This window comes from Electrophorus electricus, chromosome 12 (genome assembly GCF_041902795.1).
Source record: "Electrophorus electricus isolate QZ-2024a chromosome 12, ASM4190279v1, whole genome shotgun sequence".
Classification (NCBI taxonomy): domain Eukaryota; kingdom Metazoa; phylum Chordata; class Actinopteri; order Gymnotiformes; family Gymnotidae; genus Electrophorus; species Electrophorus electricus.
In genome coordinates this window covers 6,196,027-6,217,454 of record NC_137508.1, presented here as the reverse complement: position 1 = coordinate 6,217,454, position 21,428 = coordinate 6,196,027, and the positions used below count along the sequence as shown (strand labels likewise).

At 41.7% G+C, this 21,428-nt stretch overlaps 1 protein-coding gene across 5 annotated transcripts in view; it reads right to left on the bottom strand.

Annotated features, from left to right (window-relative positions):
* Nucleotides 1–20,598, bottom strand: part of slc24a3 (solute carrier family 24 member 3) — a 60,100-nt gene extending 39,502 nt beyond the window's left edge. For all 5 annotated transcript variants that reach the window (XR_014126645.1, XR_014126647.1, XM_027014791.2 and 2 more), the window contains exons 1-2: nt 20,077–20,598; nt 2,720–2,839 (exon numbers count right to left, since the gene is read on the bottom strand). Coding sequence is in view for 3 of the 5 variants with exons in the window: in XM_027014791.2 (XP_026870592.2) it covers nt 2,720–2,839; nt 20,077–20,263 (307 nt within the window). In the remaining 2 variants the exon portion in view is untranslated. The remainder of the gene's footprint in view (nt 1–2,719; nt 2,840–20,076) is intronic.
* Between the last annotated feature and the right edge of the window lie 830 nt (nt 20,599–21,428).

Sequence of the window (21,428 nt, the reverse complement as noted above, 5' to 3'; positions counted from 1 at the left end):
TAACAAAATACTGTAAACATAAATGTAAAATGTATATTAACATTAGCATTATGATGTAAAGAAAATCTGTGATGTAAATTAATGTAAATTTAAAGGAATTAATAAGAATGAGTGGAACTTCTTCTGTTTGCATCATGTTGGTGTAGTCAAACATACAGAATCCCTATTATATAGATAAAAAGATATCTGCCATATATCAGTCATTCTATCTCCTTGTAAACCTAACAATAAATTGCCGAAACACTCCACCAGTGTTCATTTAGCTGGTAGTCAAAAGCTCACAACTTTGAGCATTTTTAAAGTAAAGCTCAAAGCATTATTAGTATAGATAAACATCTGTTGATTCATTTAACTTCTAAACTAAGATATCAGTAGGATAAAATGTCACTCAAGATTCAGAAACTGGTGTTTATATTTGTATATTTGCGGCTATTTTATATAAATCAGCATTTGATCTAAAAGTCCCAGAATTGGCCAGGCTCAGGGAGAAATGGCAACAAGCACTCTGACCCCAGTTCTCCTCTCTCAGAGGGATAACAATCAAATCAACTCATCAGCATAGCTCCCAGTCTGTCACACATCAGCAGCTTGAAACAGCAGGGCAGACAATGTGACTTGATGGATGAAGAATTCATTTACAGCACATTAGCATTAGTAATCAAGCTAATCACTGCACTGCCTGGGTGTGATGAAGAACGTCTGAATGCTTTGGGTAAGCCAGGCAGCTGCAGTGTGAATTTGCGTGAAATGAATTTAAAATTCCATACATTACATAGACTATAGTGAAATGAGAGTGGGGAAGAGTCTTTCTGAGCCAGTCCCCAAGAGGATTATGAAGGATGTGTGTGTGTGTGTGTGTGTGTGTGTGTGGCAGAGAGACAGAAAGAGAAAGTTGTTTTTGAGTGAGAAGATAGGAGGAACAGAGAAAGAAAAACGAGAAAGTCAACTAATTAAAGAGAAGCAAGTTATATGAATTCTTCATCTAAATCTGGACAATTTAGAGTAATCATGGCAGGGCTAAAAAAGCAGAAAGTCTAATGTAATCTTTTTAAAGCCAAATGTGGAAATAGAGGTAGTAAAATGCAAAATAAATAAGGAAACTTAACCAGTGCCAAGGTGCCTGGCTTTTTGTGTGTTTGGGTTTGTATGTGTGTGTACGGGAGGGGGGCAACTCGCGCAACTGGCAAGATCAGGGAGATGCTTGGCTGGGACGTTATCCTCCTAAAACAGGACCCCAAGTAGGAACATTTACTGACTCTGCCTATGGAAACACGCAAGCACACGGGAACAACGAGCAGCTCACCTCAACACCTCAGTCAACAGAGAGCAGCAACAGCAAACAGCTCCCTGAAAACAAGCCTGCATCTCTCCTTTCTTCTGTGCTGTGGGATAACCTGCATTTCTTCTTTATCTGAACTGGCTTGTGCAGAAAATCCACAATGATTAGAGATCAAAGATTAGAACTGTCAGACATCTGGCTGTATGCAATAGTACTTCCTACTGAATTAAATATTTAGCTTCCAGAACCTCCTGGACAGCAGAAGCCATTCTCTACAGATCCGACAATTAACGCAGAGTCAATAGGAATGCTATTCTGGTGATACATTGCTGTGCTAAAGCTGCAGCAAACATCGCCGGAGAAGAGAGAAGAACTGAGGTGGACAACCATACCTCCCATAGCTCCCTCCCAACTAATCCCTGCTCAAATTAGCCACTTCACACTGGCTGTGAGCGTGGACCACAGTGTAAGGTATCCCATTGCTCTACACAGCAAAAAGAACCCAGGAGGTTTGCCCAGTTCATTCAGCAGCACACACCACAGGAAAGTAATGAGCAATAACCAATGATAAAGTAAAGAACAAGAGAAATCAAAAAAGAGGTCTGAAGCTGCTATTTCATTGGCTGGTGTAAATGTGCAGAAGGCTGTCTTTTCAAGCCCAGAGTCTTCACCATTCATGACGTTCCACGTACTATTTCACAGTCAGCAAAAACGTTCACATATAGAGGTCAATACTGGCTTTGGCAAATCGGCGTGGTTTTTTTTTTTTTTTTTTGATATGGCAGGCTAAACATTTTGGGAGGATACTGACATTTATTAACAATAGCCTTCACTTCTGGCTCTGACTGCTCTTTTTAACCAATGGTCCCTGCTCAACTAATGGAGTCCTCCGTTAGGACTGTCTTATACAATGTGATATACTCCCCCTGGGCTTCAGCTGGCGGGCTCTGATCAACAATAGCAATGCGTGTCAGCTAGATTAATCAGCTACAGAGCAACAAAAAAGACAGTGACTCTCTCAACCAGTCCGACTGGGCCCAAACCAAGACAAAACTGACAAACGGCCCTGGAAAATACACAAAACTGTGACCTTCAAAAACCTAAGCTGTAAAGCTGAGTGATTACACAACAATATGGAACATACAGATCGATTTCACAAGAAAGTTTTACACAAGATTCTCAGAACAGCCAATCCCAGTGATGCACCTATATGTGGGAATCCGGCGCAGATGCTTAGATATGCAACACCCAGGTGCAGAACTAAAAGCTAACCTGGTGCTTTACATAAACTGCTCAAGAGAGGTCACACTGCGGGTTTTGCACACGACCTATTTATACACCATCCAGTGTTAGCTGATATTATCTAGAGCATGCGTAAAAACAGAAGTGTCGAGCACACACTCCTGCTCTGTGCGTGGGCTGACAGGAGATGTTTCCTACCTGGCATTGTGCAGTTTCTCTCGGCTCTCGGCTCCTCCGTCTCGTTGGCGAAGTGCTCGAGCAGCCTGCGGCTCTCCCACTTGTCGCTGACCTCAGGGGAGAAGCTCGATAGGGCATAGCCTGCAAAAAACACCCAGAGAACACGCTCAGGCCAAAGCACATTATTAGTGAGCAGCCAGCAGAGTGCTGTGGACTCCATTCTGCTTGGGAACTTTAGTCATATGACCTTGTGCTAAAAAAAAATCAAAAATACAGGTGGGAAAGTATGCCTACAGAACAGTGTGCTCGGATAAGAGATAAAAGTTTAGTGCTCAATATTTACTCAAATTTAAACAAATTTAAAAGCGCAGCCCAAAACTGACAGGCTACACTATGCAGGAAAGGTAAGTTGTCCTTGTGTTGAGCAACGATTCTGAGATAAGTGCAGACAGGTACATCACAGATACTGATATTATTGATATCCCAATGCATCCCATGCATCTCCTAGAGAACGGGAATGTGTAAGTCACAGTGCTCTATATGAATGCCGCTCCATTCCAGAACTGTTGCCCTCCTAGCTGCAGTGTGTCACTGTGCACCCTGGACAGGCCTGGGCCGGACCAGACGGCACTGCCACGCCATGGCTCCTATTGCCACAGACTTCTCAGTGACACAGCAAGCTGTAAAGACGCAGGACCAAGAGGTGGGGCCCAGGGAGCAGGACCAGCGCAGCAGCACTGCTGCATATTCATGAGCGCCGTCTGTTTTGCCAAGCCTTGCGTGGACCAGGCATCATGAGAATGACATCAGAGCGAGAGCTCTGCAGGCCAACGCCCCATTCTGGGGGGGGGGGGGGGTGTGAAAGAAGCGAGTGGGAGGGGGATTATTCTGGCAGAGCTGTCATTTGGGTTGCAGCGTCCTTGAGAAGATCCACCCGTCCTGCTCGGAGCCCATGCTCAGACTTACAGCTCCTTCAGCTAAAAATAAAAGCTCTCTAAGACATGGCGAGAGATAAACAGCATCCGGAGTGGAGAGCTCTCCGACCAGCAGATCTTCACTGGGTCCCTGACAGGGGACAGGTAGTACTGAGTGCGATTGTGTACCTCTATCTCTTTAACACACACCAACACACACACACACACACACTCTCCCACCTGATGACAGCATACAGCATATTGTTTGCGAAAGCACACTTCTCTCAGTGCCCTGTTTGACTGGCATGAGTGTAATTTTGTAGTTTTGATAGCAGTTTAGGCTGTAGGGACAGGTAGTAGAGAGTGCTTTTGTGTACCTCACATACACACACATGCATTCACAGACACACACGCAAAGACACACACACACACACACACACACACACACACACACACTCCTATTTGATGACAGTGAATTTTAGTGCTGCTTTCACAAACAGCCATTTGTTGCAATTCAAGCAGGCTCGGGCAATCCCAGAAGAGGCCGTTCAATAATTCATGGAACCCCGAGGTGGACTGATGTCAAGAGTAAACTAGGGATGGCTGTGACGCTTACAGAAAATCTGATGTATCGCTCACCTCCTAGCTGCAAACAGACAGCAGGGGGAGTCGACTGGCATGGAGCTGGGGCCAAAGCCCCTCAGCCCGAGAGAACCCCACAGCATACTTTACACCCCTTTTCTGTCTGTGGCCAGAGCACATCAAAGCAGCGCCCTGGTTAAAGCAGAAGTCTAAGTAGCCATGCACATGGCCGCCATGTGTAAAACCTTGTTAGAGGGAGAGCAGGAAGTGAAGCTCGATCAGCCTTGCCATGTCAGCTCCAATAACTCTCAAATGTGGCCACTCTGCTGCTCTCTGACATGCTGTGTAGAAATGCCATTACCTGTTCAATGAGCCAGAATACACACACACACACACACACACACACACACACACACAAGCACAAGCACAAGGGGGTGAAGGGAAGTTACTATGGAGATGTGATGTAGCCACAGAGACCAGAGGAAGCAAAGATGACATAACACTAAGATGATCAAAGCACACATTTGCAGGCCTATACACACAAGCATGCACACACACACACAAACAAAAATACACGTCAGCTCACGCGAACTGAAAATTTGAAACAAACAAACAAACAAACAAACAAACAAAACAATGAGCAACAACAAATAGAAAGCTAAGAGAGGGAAACTTTCATTCACTTTTTTTTTAAGTGAACATAAGCTACACGTTAATGGTCACAGAGACAAGTCCCTTCCCTCATATATAGTGTAAATGAAGTGCTGTATGAACTGGCATGTTTTGGTCACTCGCTGGCAGTACAGCAGTGCTGCTTTGCGGCACCCTGCTGGTGACTTCTGCTCTGCTTTATACACACTGGCATATTTCTCTTCCTTTGGAAAAAATAGAGGACTGATGTACAGCCCAACACAATTACATAATAAGGTCTAATTTCTTATCCCCCTGTTTGTGAATCCAGCATGAGGTTCATCATAAAACATCCCTCAGGTGAACGACATAAATACTCAGAGGGAAGCTATTATAGTTTTTTACAATTGTCTTCACACTTCACACTCAATACCATGTGTACTTTTTCAAAACACTTAACAAATTCACCATATCAAAAGACTATGTGAACTAAACTGTTTATACTTTTGTATTGCTTTGATAAAAACACCATACAATCACCATTGCTTCCCAAATTCTTGAATACCTCTCTGTATCTGTCTGACCAGCAAATGTCTGTACAACTACAGCAAATTTTGCAGACATTGAGACACTCAAGGTCAAAACGATTAACTTTCATTTCAAAACCCAACAAGATTCTGATCATTGTGGATTGAAATATGTTGCAGTTGGACAGACAAATGAAAATAGACACCTGAAATAAGATTGAAATATATATACACTTGAAATAATATACATGTAAGACTTAATCTAATTTCAGCAGAATGTTTATTCAGTTTTTTTGTTTGAAGTCTTGTTACCATCAATACAAAAATGGTCAAACTTGAATTGAAATGCGCTTGTATACAGGAAAATATAGATGTAGTTGCCACTAAAGAGGTGTTTCTACTATTCGGCAGTACATCTCCTGCTGAAAGGCTTGGCTGTCCTTTCAGCTATCGACTTACCCAGGAGTTTTAGTTTGTGCCCTGTTACCGTATATTCGGTGTGATGTTGATGAACATCTATGGCTATGCAGTGTACAGCATGGAAGGAACAGGCCAACAGCAGACTTCTGATACTGATAGAAAAATATGTGTGAATTACTATAAATAGTGAAAATACTTATTTGGTATTACTGTATTTATTATTGATTGTATATATTTTTCTTTTCTAGACTGCAGTATATTGCACTGTGAGAACAAATGGCAAAATACTATATTATTACTATATTACTATATTATACAGTAAATATTGTTATTCTGGAATTCTGAAATATTTGTGGATGCAAAAATAGAGGAAAGGAAAACACAATGTTATGTATTTCACAATGTTACAAGTTATTTGTGTTTGGACGTTAATTGTATATTGAGTAACAAAGCAGCCTTGTGAGAGAAAGCATATGTTATAGTTATTGCAGAATGAGTCATGTTTGGATGAAATTTGATGTGTTTTGGTGGTTAAAGTGCATTTTGAACCAAAGGTTAACTGATGTGCTGAGATGCTTGTTTCAACAGCATACCATGTGAAGAGTTTTGAAGAAGCGTACATGGTAATGAGACAAGTGTGAAAACAATTGTAAAAAAAAACTGTAAACAATTTACAAGATCATATAGAAGGATTAGTGATGCCAGCTCCAGAGAAAAGACTTAAGTGCTCACATCCATGTTTATAGCATTCTGCAGAGAACAGGCATGACTAATCCAGGTTATGTAACTTTGCACTACATGCACAACAGCAGGTCTGTTTGAAGGTGGGCAGTTCAGAGATGCTTTGTCTATATCGTCATTGGGGACCTCATCCAATAAAATAACATTGTGAGGAAGAATCATATGCAGTAGGATGCTATTACTGAAACTATTCTATCCTTTTTTATTTCAATACATATAATTACTTAGAATCAAGATCATCGGATCATATGAAGTTGATGTCAGGCAGTTCTTTTCTGACATTTCTATTTCTTAAATTTATAGTTTCTTACATTTCTGATCATTGAGTTTCTGTTTCTTTAGTTTGAACATAATATCAAGTCTAGATTCTACTCTGGGCTCTGACACTATCACAGGGATGCATGTGTGTGTGTGGGGGGGGGGGTTGTTCTATAGCTTTCTGGAGCAGACTCTTTCTCTTGAAATTACTTTGGTGAAGACTCTCTCTTGACATGACTCTTTGGTGAAGACTCTTTCTCTTGAAATTACTTTGGTGAAGACTCTCTCTTGACATGACTCTTTGGTGTAGACTCTTTCTCTTGAACTTACTTTGGTGAAGACTCTATCTCTTGACCTGACTCTTTGGTGTAGACTCTTTCTCTTGACATGACTCTTTGGTGTAGACTCTTTCTCTTGACATGACTCTTTGGTGAAGACTCTCTTGACATGACTCTTTGGTGTAGACTCTTTCTCTTGACATGACTCTTTGGTGTAGACTCTTTCTCTTGACATGACTCTTTGGTGAAGACTCTCTTGACATGACTCTTTGGTGTAGACTCTTTCTCTTGACATGACTCTTTGGTGTCGACTCTTTCTCTTGACATGACTCTTTGGTGTAGACTTTCTCTTGAAATTACTTTGGTGAAGACTTTCTTGACATGACTCTTTGGTGAAGACTCTTTCTCTGGACATGACGCTTTGGTGAAGACTCTTTCTCTGGACATGACTCTTTGGTGAAGACTCTTTCTCTTGACATGACTCTTTGGTGTAGACTCTTTCTCTGTAGCTGACTCTAAAGCTGACTTTTTCCATTTCCTATCAATGACATTGCAACCAACTGCACACTCAGGAGCCCACGGCCCCAGTCTGCACACAACACATCTTATAGGACTGAGTCCTCTTATAAGTCCTCCAATAAGATGCATTAAGGAGCATTTTCTCCACATGTGTAGTAATACAACCATTTCACTGCGAGTTATACTGTGTATGACTATGTATGTGACAAATAAACCAAACTTGAAACTTGAAACTTGACTACAGTCAACTTTAAGACCAATTGCTTGAAAGGTAGAGGTGTATAGTTACAGATGATTTGAGGTGACCACTGAGGTAGTGTAACATATTCAGTACATGACCTGAACACATTGGCTGCTCCAAATGCCAGCTGTTGGGACAATCTCTGTTCTATACATTCAGAAAATCCTGCACATTCGACCCCATACTGTCAATGCAGAGATAAATTTAGCCCCCCCCCTTCAACTTTAATTACCTAGTTTATCTTCATTAGCTATGCAGGTGAGGCCTTGGATGTGGGACAGAACTGGCTGGAATTAGGAGATGAACTGTAGCGATGTTTAAAGTAGCCCTCCTATCTGCAGAATCCATGTCACGCATCTGCAGCACTGAACACTGTAACCTCATGCCCATAAATACTTTCATTTACCTGTAAACCAAGTGAAACCCTGAAACAATTAAGGGATGTCCAGCTCAGGCATCAGACATGTAGATTAATACTCAGATTAGTTGGTTAATGCTTTAACAAAGTGGCCAGAAAGGTAAAATCAATAAAGCTTATATTTATCAAGAGCAATTAAGTATCAGCATTGGGTTGTTTAAGGATGTGACGGGCCATTAACTGGCTCATTAGTGACTGGCGGCAGTGAGAAGCCTCCTGCATGTGGCTGCTGTCAGCTGGCAGAGGAGGAGGAGGGGCTCATCGCACACACCCCTTTAAAAGGCTTCAGGAGCAGGCTGAGGTCTTTGAGGCTGGGGCTTACCCAGCAGGAGTGGTGTTTCTGGGATGTCACTGTGCGGCTCACATACCCCCCCCCCCCCCCCCCCCCCCCGGAGATTCCACGGCACACGCAGGACTGCACAATGCATGAGAGCAGGACTGGGTGTCAGGTTTGTTCTGTATAAGATGGTTTCTTCATAAAAAGGCATTTATTTCCCAAACAGACTGCTCTACTCACATAGCTGGAAACTGAACAGATATGAAAACTTTCTTCAGTAAGTGAAAGGCATAACAGTCTGAGATATCTGCTCTAAATGCATTAATGGGACAGACAACATCCTGAAAATGTAACATGGCCTACTTGACTTATTCCTTTTAGTTCCAATTGGAGCAAAGTACCTCAAGTGCATCACAAGAAATCCTCACTGATATTTCAGAGCCATACCAGATAAATTGAAGGATGAGGGGATGAACACAAAGGAATTGGTTTTGTAGGTGATGGCCACAGACAATTACTTGCTTCTTATCCTTCCTGACTGGCTCTTCCCTACAGTGCTGTAGATTTGCATTTTGCTAGTGTGCTTCGACTACTGGTGGCGTGAGGCAGTACCAAGCAACCCATTCAGGTTGAGCAGGTAGTCCATTGCCTTCAGGATGCTACATCCACACATCGCAAGGTTTGCAGTGTCTACCAGCACAGTCTCAAGGGCATGGACAAGATAACCAGGACATGGGCCATTAAAGAGAGCTGGACAGGTAATCAACCCAGCAACTGGACTGTTTTCTGCTCCTTTGTGCAAGGAGGGACAGAAGGAGCACTGTCAAAACTGTACAAAATGACCTCCAGCAGACTACTGGTGTGTATGTTTCTAAACAAACTGTCAGAAAAAGACTCCCAACGTCCTCTAGTGGGACCTGTGCTCACTGCTCAGGACTATAGATCGTGACTGGCATTCACCAGATAACACCAGCACTGGCAGATCCACCATTGGTTCCCCGTTCTCTTCATAGATGAGAACAGGTTCACACTGAGCACAGTTGATAGACGTGAAAGAGTGTGGAGGTGCTGTAGTGAATGTTATGCTGCCTGCAACATCATCCAGTATAACAGGTTTGTCGGTGGATCAGTAATGATCTGGGAAGGCATATTCTTGGACGGTCACACAAACCTCCATGTGATAGCCAACGGTACCCTGGCTGCTGTTAGGTATCGGGCTGAAATCTTCAGAGCCATTATCAGTCCTTCTGCTAGTGCAGAGGGCCCTGCATTCTGACTGGTGGCCAGAGTGTGTGTAGGCAGTCACTTATGTGGCCAGAGTGTGTAGGCAGTCACTGTTTCCGTTATCACGATCCAAGTTAACATGGAAGATCATGAAACTCCAGTACTGACATCCTCTTTACCAGTTTGCTTTTCTGTATTATTTATTATATAAATATATATACAATTCCCCACGCGCCCTCGACTTTTTCCTTCAAGCTTGGGTCCCCGACCAGAGAGAGTCCTGCATAGTATCTTAGCTGTTCCAAGGACTGTACACTTCTAGTACTCAGATGTTGCTTCTGGTATCTTTTGGAGCTGTTCTCCCAGCCCCTAGTGCTCCAGTTACCACAGGAACAGTTGCTTTCACTCTCCACATCTTTCATCTTTTCTATCTTTTCCTGCAGCCCCTGGTGTGTGTGTGGTGTGTGTGTGTGTGTGTGTGTGTGTGTGTGTGTGTGTGTATATATATATATATATATATATATATATATATATATATATATAAAATCACAAGGTTTTTTCACTTTATATGGTATTATAGATGATTCCTGCCTTCATTCATATATCAAGAACATGACAAAGAGTTAAAGGTGATCACTTAGCTTCCAAATTCCCCAGACCTCAGTCATATTGAGCATCTGTGGGATGTGCTTGGAAATACTGTAGGATGTGCTTGGAAAAAAGTCCAATCCACAGAGGCCCCACGTTGCAATTTACAGGACTTAAAGGCTCTGCTGCTAATATCTTGGAGCCAAATACCACAACACACCTTCTGAGGTCTTGTGGAATCCATAGTTCGATGTGTCAGTGCTTGTTTGTTAGCATGAGGGGACCTACACAGTATTCAGAAAGTGGCTGTAATTTTATAGCTGATGGGTATATATATGTTTTTATGTTGTTGCTTGGTAGCTTGCAAACTACACTTCAAATGCTGAAAATGTACCATAAAGAGGAATGCGTAAAATAGGATTTAACTTCCCCTTCTGATAGTAAAGAATTTGGATTCTCTATGTAAGTACTATAAAGGTTTCTAGACCAGGGATCCCCACCTTAATCCATGTAGTCCATATTAAAGAACTCTTCCATTGTTTAAGGTTCAAGATTCAAAAATTTTATTGTCATATGCCCAGCAAAAAGTCTGCTACACAGAACAATGGAAATGTTAAGAAATAAATATTAAGAAAATAGAGTATATTATGTGCATAAGAGAAGATATACATCATATTATGTTCATATGATGTTGTCTGAATTTACAAATAAGGTGGGCTATATTAAGCATACACAATAAAAGGCACTGGAAAGTGGATTAATAAATGTAGAGGCAAGGCAAGTTTATTTATATAGTACTTTTCATACACAATGGCAATTCAAAGTGCTTCACATAAGAGTACAAAAAGCTTATTACAGTCACCTTGGGAAGGTCTTTAACAAGAAAAATAGTGAAAATGTTTTATTAAAACAATTAAGTATTTATTAAACTTGAAATATTAAGAACAGGAATTTAAAGAAATAATTTTAAGAGAAATTAAAGAGTTTAAAGAAATGAAAGATTGAGAAAAAAAATAAGATTCAAATGCATAAGATAAGGAATATATACAGAATTAATAATAAAATATAATAATAATAAGTACACAAGGAAATGTAGTGATACTGTTTTTAGTCTAAGAATTTTAAATGTTCTTGGGAAAGAAAATCTGCAGCCAATTGTCGGTTGCACAGTGAGCAAAAGCAGTCTAGAGTTCATCAGAAAAAGCATATGTTTGAGTGTGAGTGTGTGTGTGTGTGTGTGTGTGTGTGTGTGTGTGAACATGTATGTGTATATGTGCAATGGAGTGTATCATACAGTTGGACAGATTGAGCTCTTATATCATTGGTGGCCATTCAAAAGTATGATGGCCAGTACATAGAAGCTGTTCCTCTGTCTAGTGGTCCTTGACTGCACGCTCCTGTGCTGTCCTCGCTGATGGTAGGAGTGTGAAGACTGTGCTGGGGTCAGTTGTCCCCTTGATGTTTTGTGCTCTTCTCATGATCCTGGTGTGATCTTTCAATGATGCCCCTATAGAGGTTACTGAGGCTGCTAAAGAAGTTTAGCAACTTCTTCTGTCATCTCAGAACATAGCATTGCTGTGACTTCATTAACAGATGAGATGTACTGTATGACCAGGTGGGATCCTCGCTGATGTGAATGCCAAGGAATTTCAAGGTGCTCACCCTCTCCACCTCCACCTCATCTATTTGTAGTGGTGTGTGTTGCGTCCTCCTCCTCCTCAGATCAACAATCATTTCCTCAGACTTGTTTGTATTTACAGAAATATTATTGGCACACAGTCATATGTGAAGGGCGTTTAGAACATATGGCTCAGCACACATCCCTTGGGGTTCTTGTGTTTATAGCTCATGTGCTGGATGTGTGGTGGCCTATTCTGGAAGACCGAAGTGTTCTGTTAGAAAGTTTCAGATCCAGTTTCAGAGGGTGGTCGACAGTCCTGAGCAGGTGAAGTTTTTTGTGGAGTGCTGAGTTGTAGGTGATGAACAGCATTCTCATTTAACTGTTTTTGTTCTCTAAATGCCAGAGCGCTGTTTGGATGGCAGTGTTCATGGCATCCTCTGTGGACATGTTCTGATGGTAAACTGAAGAGGATCTAAGGAGTCTGGTTTTGTTCTTCTGTATGTAGGTCAAGACTAGCCTTCTGAAGCACTTCATCACAGACCGAGTCTGTGCAACCAGATGGTAGTTTCTGAGACACGTGACAGGGCTCTTGTTGGGGAGGAGCACTTAAAACATGTGGGTAATGTGGCTTCTGCAAAAGACATGTTGAATATATCTGGAAGGACAACACCCAGCTCTAATGAGCCTGTCCTGAGTGTCCACATGTGGATGTTGTCTTGTCCAGCCAGTCTGCGTGGATGTATTCCAATCAAGGTCCTGCTCACTTCTGTGAATGATGCACTCTGTGCGCTACCTGCTGCCACAGCCATCCTTTGTGGCCAAGTGTCGGGAACCTCAAAGAGGGCACAGAAATCACTCAGTCCATCCTGCAGTGTGGAATCGCGGTTTGTTTCCCCCCTACTCTTGTTCTGATAGCCTGTGATGGGCTGCAGTCGTTTGCCACATGTGCTGGGCGTCAGCAGGGTCCCAGCAGACCTCCAGCTTCAGTCCATGTTGTCTTTGTGCTTTTTTGATGGCTCTACGTAGGTCATACCCTGCCTTTCTGTATTCTATCAGCATCGCCAGAGACGAATACAGTTGTGTGGTTGAGCACTTCATAGTTAAGCCACAGCTTTGGGTTCACATTTGACCTGAAGTACTTTGGGGACACAATGCACTGATGTAGCTGGTCCTCTTGCATTGCAGCTGCTTTGAATACTTCCCAATTACCACTACCAAAGCAGTCTTGTAGTATCTGATTGGTGTCCCCCTGTCTAAAACATTTACTCACTGAGAAGGTTTGTCTTCATGCTGGGTAAAGAAACAGGGAAATGGGGTCAAACCATCTGAAGTGGGAGTGGGCAGCAACTTCATAGGCCTCCTTCATGTTGCTGTATACATGATTGAGAATATTTTTTCTCTCTAGTTGGATAATGTGCTGCTGGAATTTCTGAATGACAGTTCATAAATTGCAGTGATTAAAGTCACCAACATGAACGCATCATCCGGGTGTGTGGTTTCACGTTTGCTGATTGTGCAGCAGCCTGAATGCAGTCTTGGAGTTTGCACGTGGCGAAATGTCAACAGCGAGTAAAAGCACAGCAGTGAATTCTCTCGGCGAGCAGAACGCCCTGCCTTTCAGCAGTAACAGTTCTTCAGCTGTTCCTCATCAATGTTTGTTGCCCACTTTCCCATGCATACACCACCTGTTGTTGATGCTAACACAAACACCACCACTACTGTCCAGTGTCCACGGTAGACAGAGTTAGGCCCAGTGTGGAAAAGCCAGGTCTCCATGAAAATGAAAATAGCAGTCGTTAGGTTCATGCTGCGCTGAGATCCTGGTCTTGAGGTCATTCAGCTTGTTATCAATGGAACGAAAATTCACTAGAACATTTGCTATTTGCTACATTGTTATGATGTAACAGATATCACTGAAAACTCATTACCAGTTAGTGATTATGACTCTCAAACTGTAATGGGATAACTTACCACTCCTTAGAAAAAACAATCTATGTTACTTCTACATTACTTCTACATTTCATATACTCTATGGCAATTGGAAAATATGTACATGATAATCAGTTGACTTTTCAGTATTTTATTAGGGAGAAATTAGCCAAAATTACCATAGTTCATATTGTTAAAGGCATGTCAGTTTAGTCATGAGTTTTGTATCACACTGTCTTAAATACTTTTCAAGATTTCCAGATTGCCAGCCTTATTAAATGCTTTGACAGATTTGAGAGTCATGAATTCAGAATATCTCAGTGCTTCCCCCAGTTTCCTCTTGTGTCTGGTAAAACATTTTCCATGAACTTGTTCTGCCCTGGTTGCATCCACAGTTCATGTTTCAGACGTCAGCTATAGTTGGTACTGCATGCATGCATAAATTAAGGAAAATGGAATGCACTTTATTACTTTATATAGTAAAATGCATTCTTTGTAGTATATATCTTCCCTTAAAAACATCTGAGTCAGGCAAGCAACAAAAGCCAGTAACTGTAAAAATTCTAACTGTAATTTATAACATTACTTCATTCTAGGGAAAAAGTAGTTTGATTATGGTAGTGCGTTACATTGTACAGATTACGGCCAACACTAACCGCAAACGCAGGTACATCTGCAAACCACACAAACATTTTTGAAGGATCTCAGAAAAAAATAAATGTGATCCTACAAACATGTGAACTATAGGTCCCTTTAGGTTAGGATTTCTGAAGCAACAGAGAAAAACATAAACTGAGAGTATAAAATAACTGTCACCCCCAATCCAGTCATATCAGGTGTGGAACATCTCTCCTATTCTGGTCAGGTTCAGTCACAGGACACTGTTTCATCATTACATTAGTCTGGACAGCAGTCTTATGCAATCAAACAGAAAATCAAACAATGGCTTATATAAGTTCAAAGCCATCTGCAGATTCAAACATTTAAATCTGTTGTTGGTGAACGTTTATGTGGATTAGAGTAATGTGAACATATTTGTCTTTTCACAGGGTAGAAATGCAAACACATTTGAACAAATTATATTTGAGTGTGCGGGTATTTCTTCTCTGTGCTTTTTCTTTGTAAAGTAATGAGCTATACCCTTACATCCTTGCTGGCAATTTCCCAGCCAACTCACAATTACTCCCAACTAAGCAATTAAAAGGCTAATCAGTTCTTGTGCTCCATGTACTGCAGGTGAAATGCTTTTCGACTGTGTTAGTTTTGTTAATGTGAGTAAAGGTGCTAAGATAGTGGAAAGCACAGGATGATGTTCCGTATCACGTGTGATACTAGGCTACAGGATGCCTTTTCTCACCACAGTACTGAGTGTGCACCTTCTCATTTCTCTGCATCAGCCCTGTACCTCAATGGGTATTTTAGAGACTTCACCCACTCATGCAAAACAATGTATTCATCCATTAAAAATCAAAGATCTACACATATCGAACTCTGAATTAGCCTTAAAAACAGTAGATAATGCCTTATCAGCAAAATTCATTCACATCAATTCCCCTGTAAATCAGTACTCAATACATTTGCACGCAATCCACCCTCTCAACTTTGCTGGGACAAGAATCACAAATTTCAGCAAAACTCCCTGAGCAAAGCTCCAGGTTTGATTTGAGACATTTGTTTTGCTCACTGCAAAGTAAGCCTCAGCTGCTTCCTCTTGCAGACTTCATAAACAGATGCAATGCAGAGGCACGTCCACTCTTGTCTACTGCACCCCTGTAAGGCTGGCAGGACGTAGGGGCGTCATAAATCACGTCTCTAACGAGGACATTTAGAATGCTCTATATATAGAGAAGAGGGAAGGTATGTGGGACGCCCCCTCGCTCCTGAATTAGTGAGCTGCGCATCTACTGGGAACCACTGAGGGAGAGACACATGGAGGTGTTCAGATGGGCCTGCTCATCCCAAAGACAGAAACCCTCTCCTCTCTCTGGCTCTCTTTTATCTCACACTGTCTCATTTTCACCCGAGCCAGAGTACCTTCCTTCTCAAATAAAGCGCCTTGTGGATTCCAGAATAAGAAGTTGCTAAAATAAGCCAGAACTAAATAGGCCCATCCTATTATGGGAAGCCATGGAAAATGTATGCCTAACTTTAATTATGGAACACATTTTCCTCTCCTATTCACATATTGACCAACTGACCTCTTGTTAATTTTGCTCGTCTACCATGTCTCCAAATGTAGATATTAAGGTTCTACATACAACACACAAACATGCACATACTAACATACACACATACACACATACACACATACACACACGCACACAAACACGCACACGCACACACACACACACACACACACACACACACACACACACACACACACACACACACACACACAAATGCTGTTACATGCACTGTTCACCATCATAACAAATGAAAAACAGTTATCTGAAGATATTTCAGCTGAGGCAAGGCCTGAAAGACAATTACAGTATCATCAAACAGTTCACCCAGAGGGTCAGAATTTTAGTATCTGTGACAAGAAACCGAAACATTTGTAGACGCTACCAAGCCACAGTAGTGACTCTTGTTGTACTCACCATATGTGGTTGCCTTTGTTAGTAAGCCTCGTTTTGGTGATGAGCTAGTAATACTCATAAGTGATCTCTGGTTTCTATTGACCCAAGATTGGTTAGATTGCTGGAAGGAAAGCAAATCCCTTCCAAGCCACACTACTATTATTCTTATTGTTATTCAAATAGTGTCTTTTATATCCATCATTGGTATTATTCATATTTTTTACTCCTAGTTTTACTGTTTTTTATGATTATGATATAGATGGGCATCAAGTGCTCAGCCGTTTTTCTATCACAGCTCTCTCACTTGTGATGTTAAGCTCATCGGTAGGCTGAATTTCCCATTAACATAATATTAAGGAATTAACAGTATGTTCTCTACTAAAATTCAAGGGAACTTGCTCGGATTGACTGTTCAGCAGCATAGAACACATAAACAGACAGCAGGCAAGTGGAATCTCCGAATACAACACTCCAGTCCATTCATGAACATAATAATGTGACTGATTTTTGTAATCAGCGTTTGGGTGAGGCATATAGCTGCCAGTGTTCTGACAGTACAATGATTATTTGCACTTCATCCACAAATCAAATAAATTAATTACTTTCAATCACTGTGAACATATTTGAGAGTGTGCACAGCAGACATGGCTCATCAACACACAGCCTACACGGTGGGAATTTGCTGCTGCTTTGTGGTCTGAATGTAGTATCCAACAGCGCAAGGTTTCAAAGAGAATCACTGATGTTTAGACTTCTGAGGAGGATCGGTAGCACTGTGCAAGTGTGGCTGTTTCAGGGAAAGGTTTTCTATAGACAAAAGGAGCACTCGCTCCATTCACAGGACTACAACGTCTACAACCACTGAGTCATCAGTCCGTGGTTGATAAAACAGATTCTATGCACGGCATCAGCAATCAGGCAGTGCACATTTATGAAAGAAAACAAAGTCTGTGATGTCAGGATTATTATCATTTTACTGTATGAGTACAATACAATGTCCCCTATAATTCAAAAATAGTACATTGAAAAAAGTTATTTAATATGATATCCATATTATCTGTCAAAATAATTCAAGTTTCATAAGTGTGGGTATAACATTCAGTGTACCTGTCTGTCAACCTTGTCGCATGTTGAGTTTATCACAAGAATCCTTTAAATAATACTTTTCAGAATAAATGTAATGTCAGCTTAAAGTTTTGGAGAATTAAATAGTGTCCGAGACAAACTGACAAGGTTTGTTCCCCAACAGTGATGGCATACTCTAAGTCTGCAATTTCGCTCTATAGCTCAGAAGTGACATCTGAACAAAGTGACATCTGAAGTCATTCATCTGGGACTGGCTGGCTGTCAGACTGGTGGCCCAGCATGGCGTCAAACTAGCTAAAATAATAAAGTGGGAACTGTGTAAGGAGATGGCCAGTGTAGATGATAAATGGGGTGATCAGGAGAGATATAGAGAAGAGAAAATAACCAAGCAAATATCCATCAAGACTGTTTGGCTCTCTCAAGGGACAAAATGTGGTTCTTTTTGTATGCATCTGTCAAAACAGCCCTGTCTCCACTTTTACCTACACTGAGATAAGGAATACTTTAACCTGATCCTCAGAAGGTTAGCCCACTAAAAGTCTAACATAGTTTTGTACTCTTCATTTGAGATTTCTAAAAATATACTCTGTTTGTTAATCAATGAATTACCTTGCACTGTTATGCTACACCTAAAAGCATAAAAACTGCTTCATATTTGCCACACACCAATGATGCGATATTAGGCTGAGACTGTAGTTTTTTTTAAATGTAATAAACCAGGATTCCTTCCCACAGTGTCAGGCATTTCTACAGATCTGTATGAGCTGACACACTGACTCTTACACCTAAGTCCCTCATTCTTGACATCGTTATTCAGCACCAACCAACCAAATCAGTCACACCAAAGGATTTAGTGTAAAACAAATCATAGCTGACAGCGGGACTGTAATTGTTCTCATACATTATTCTCTCTCTTACTCGCTCTGCATCCACTTCACTGATGGGTGTAGTAGCGTGTGAGGATGAATCACCTGAGTGCACACTGACATCTCAGCAAGAGTGCCAGCTGGAACGAAGGAAAGAAACCAGAAGGATGAAAAATGAAAAAAGGAAAACCAGGTAGATAAAAGCCTCACAACCCAAAAAGGGCTCAGGAAAGCTGCCTTCCTCAACAGTATAACATTAGAATAAGGCAATGCAGCTATAGAGTCTTAGTCGTGCATACAAAATTTAAGAAAGGAGGCAAAAGCTCTTGCCGGCTTGTGCAGGAGAGAGTTCGGTCCCTGAGGCTGGCTTTAAGGCTGGCTGGCCCAGATGCATGCCTGAATAAGGGAGTGTCTCTATGAGCTGCGAACAGCAACTGACGACCCAGTCACTTCTCATCCGTCTCTGTATCACCTGGCAGGCCGTTGACAACAGCACTCTCAAAGCCCATCAAGGCAAACGTGATTTCTCCATAGGTACAAGCAGAGAGAGACTTCTTTACTCTGCTATATATTCCGGTGCAAACACTCATCTTCAGTATCTTAAACTATGTTATTATTACAGCATAAAATAGACCATGGTTTAAGTTATATGTGCAAATAATCTTATGAAGTTTAATAAGTGCCTAATAACGGACAGTCAAAAATATTACATGATGTCGTGTGCTGTCTTTGACGTCAAGCTCTTGTGAACATCTGGGATGGTCAAAGCAGTGGTTAGGATGCTGATACCAAAGACGGAAGGTAATGGCTTTAAGTCAGATTTCCATATATTTTAATACTATTTGGTGGCTTAAGCATACTTCGCAAAATTTCTGTCTCGCGCGTTGCTTTAGAAAACACGTGTCAGAAGACATAAAGTACTTCTAACAGTATGTAAAGTTGTTGCTGAACTGTATTTTAGATTTATAGTCTCCATTATGTTATATACCCGCAATTATACTTAACGACAGATAGTGAAGATTTATTCCGTTACGTGATTCCAACCCCCGAGCCGTTGCATGATGAGATGTAATCAGCGCGGTGTGTTATCATGGCATGTCTTAACCCTAAATTCAATCGAAACAGGGTTGAAATGCTGCTGAAATGTGCCTTCTATTGCCTGTTATAGGCTACACTAAAATGGCAGATGAATTAACTGAGCTTAATTAAGTCTCTTATCCTTACCACAGAGGCGTATCGCCGAACAAAAGAATCCCAGCAAAATTCGGCACGCCCCCCCCCCCCCCACCACCAAAACAACTATGTCGGAAATATGTAGTATATTGCTCTTTTAAAAGATATAACCGCCTAGAAGTTGACGTAGATCAAACTCTACAAGCCCCGACGACACGCTGCGACAAACCATGATTTTATTAAGCACAGATGTTGAGTTTCAAAGCTCTCCACATTATTCACATTTAAGCGACGTGCATGTCTGCCGATAATGATCGAAATTCGTGTCCAAAATAACAGAAATAAGTCTACAGAAAAGTGAAACTCTAGCTTACAGCACAGCTGCATCAAACCGAAACAGTCAGAAGTACAAGTAGCCTGTCATTTCTTTTAGCAAAATCGGTCAACTTTCCATTGCTCCGTCACTTCACAAACACACTCCATTGTTTCAGCAATCAATGAACTCACCAGAATGTTCCGCAAATCGTGATAGTCCCAACACCACCAAGAGAAGTAGCCCCATCGAGCACATCTGTCCCCAGAACAACTCCTTTCGCCTTTTCCTCCTGGCTTTGATCTTCTTCTGGTTAAGCATCACTCGCAGCGGCCGCGTCCGGACAGCTGCAAGCATCTTGCTAGAGACATCCTCATCCATCACGAAGTCTGGACACTAAGTATATTTCAGTGAACACGAGAGTGGAGAAATGAAAAATACAAAAACAAACAAAAAAAAGTTTCAGAACGTAAAGTGGAAGGTGATCGAAAAGTCCAAGCTCAGCTTGGTCGTGTTGATAATCTTTCCTATATTATTTCAAATTCGAATGGGATGAAATAGGGATGCTGCGAGCGTAGGGAGCGCTCCATCGGTGCGTCCGCTTGGTGTCAGTTCACACGGGACACGGGCGCGGGAGGGAGTTCGTGAATTAGGGAGCGGGAGAAAGAGAGTAGTGTCCGTACATCTGGGAGAAGTGCAGCTGCTGAAACACCTAGCCCCAGAACTCCACGCCGAGAGGCGGAGGCAGTTAGGAGGGGCTATTGTGCTAATCTTTTATTGCCAACTAAATCCTTCGCTCACCGCAGCCCCCTATTGGTGGTCGTTTGTCTGATATGCGCAGGACATTTGTTAGTCCTGTAAAAGGTATAAAAGTATTATTGCTCATTTAAAGAACGCATAATTTATGTGTTCATTTTATCACCCAAAACCTTTTGTCTTATTAAGATATGTGAAGCGGAGCGAGAGCGAGAGAGAGAAAGAGAGAGAGAGAGAGAGAGAGAGAGAGAGAGAGAGAGAGAGAGAGAGTCGCTTCACTGGGGTTAGGCAGAGATCTCTCATTCTGATCCAGGGCTGATAAATCCATGACATTTGGCCAAGGGTAGCAGCTGCAGTGCTGGAAGTGGCATGAGGCTGCACTGTTCCTAACACACAATCATTAACGAGCATGTTGTAGGAAGCGCATGTTTTTCAATTCTTCATACAGTGTGGCAACACTACAGGTCGGGGCCGCCAGTTCTTTTCCCTCCCGACTCTTTTTCTCTTCTGAGCACTAACTGTGCAAGCCCAGTGATCTGCTTAATCCTTCTCCAGGAGCATGGGCCACACAGGTATAATACTGCCCTTTTGCTGGGGGTAAAAAAAAAAGGAGAGCGCTCATCAGATTAGCCTGGGCTACAGTGCTGCGAGCACATATGGATAGATCGAGTCTAATCTCAGTTTAGAGCTCCATATTTCAGAAAATGCTAGATTACAATGAAAGATGAAATCAGATGGATTATGAGGACAGACTTTGGGGCTTTGGTGGTACTTTTGTTGAACGTTCTTC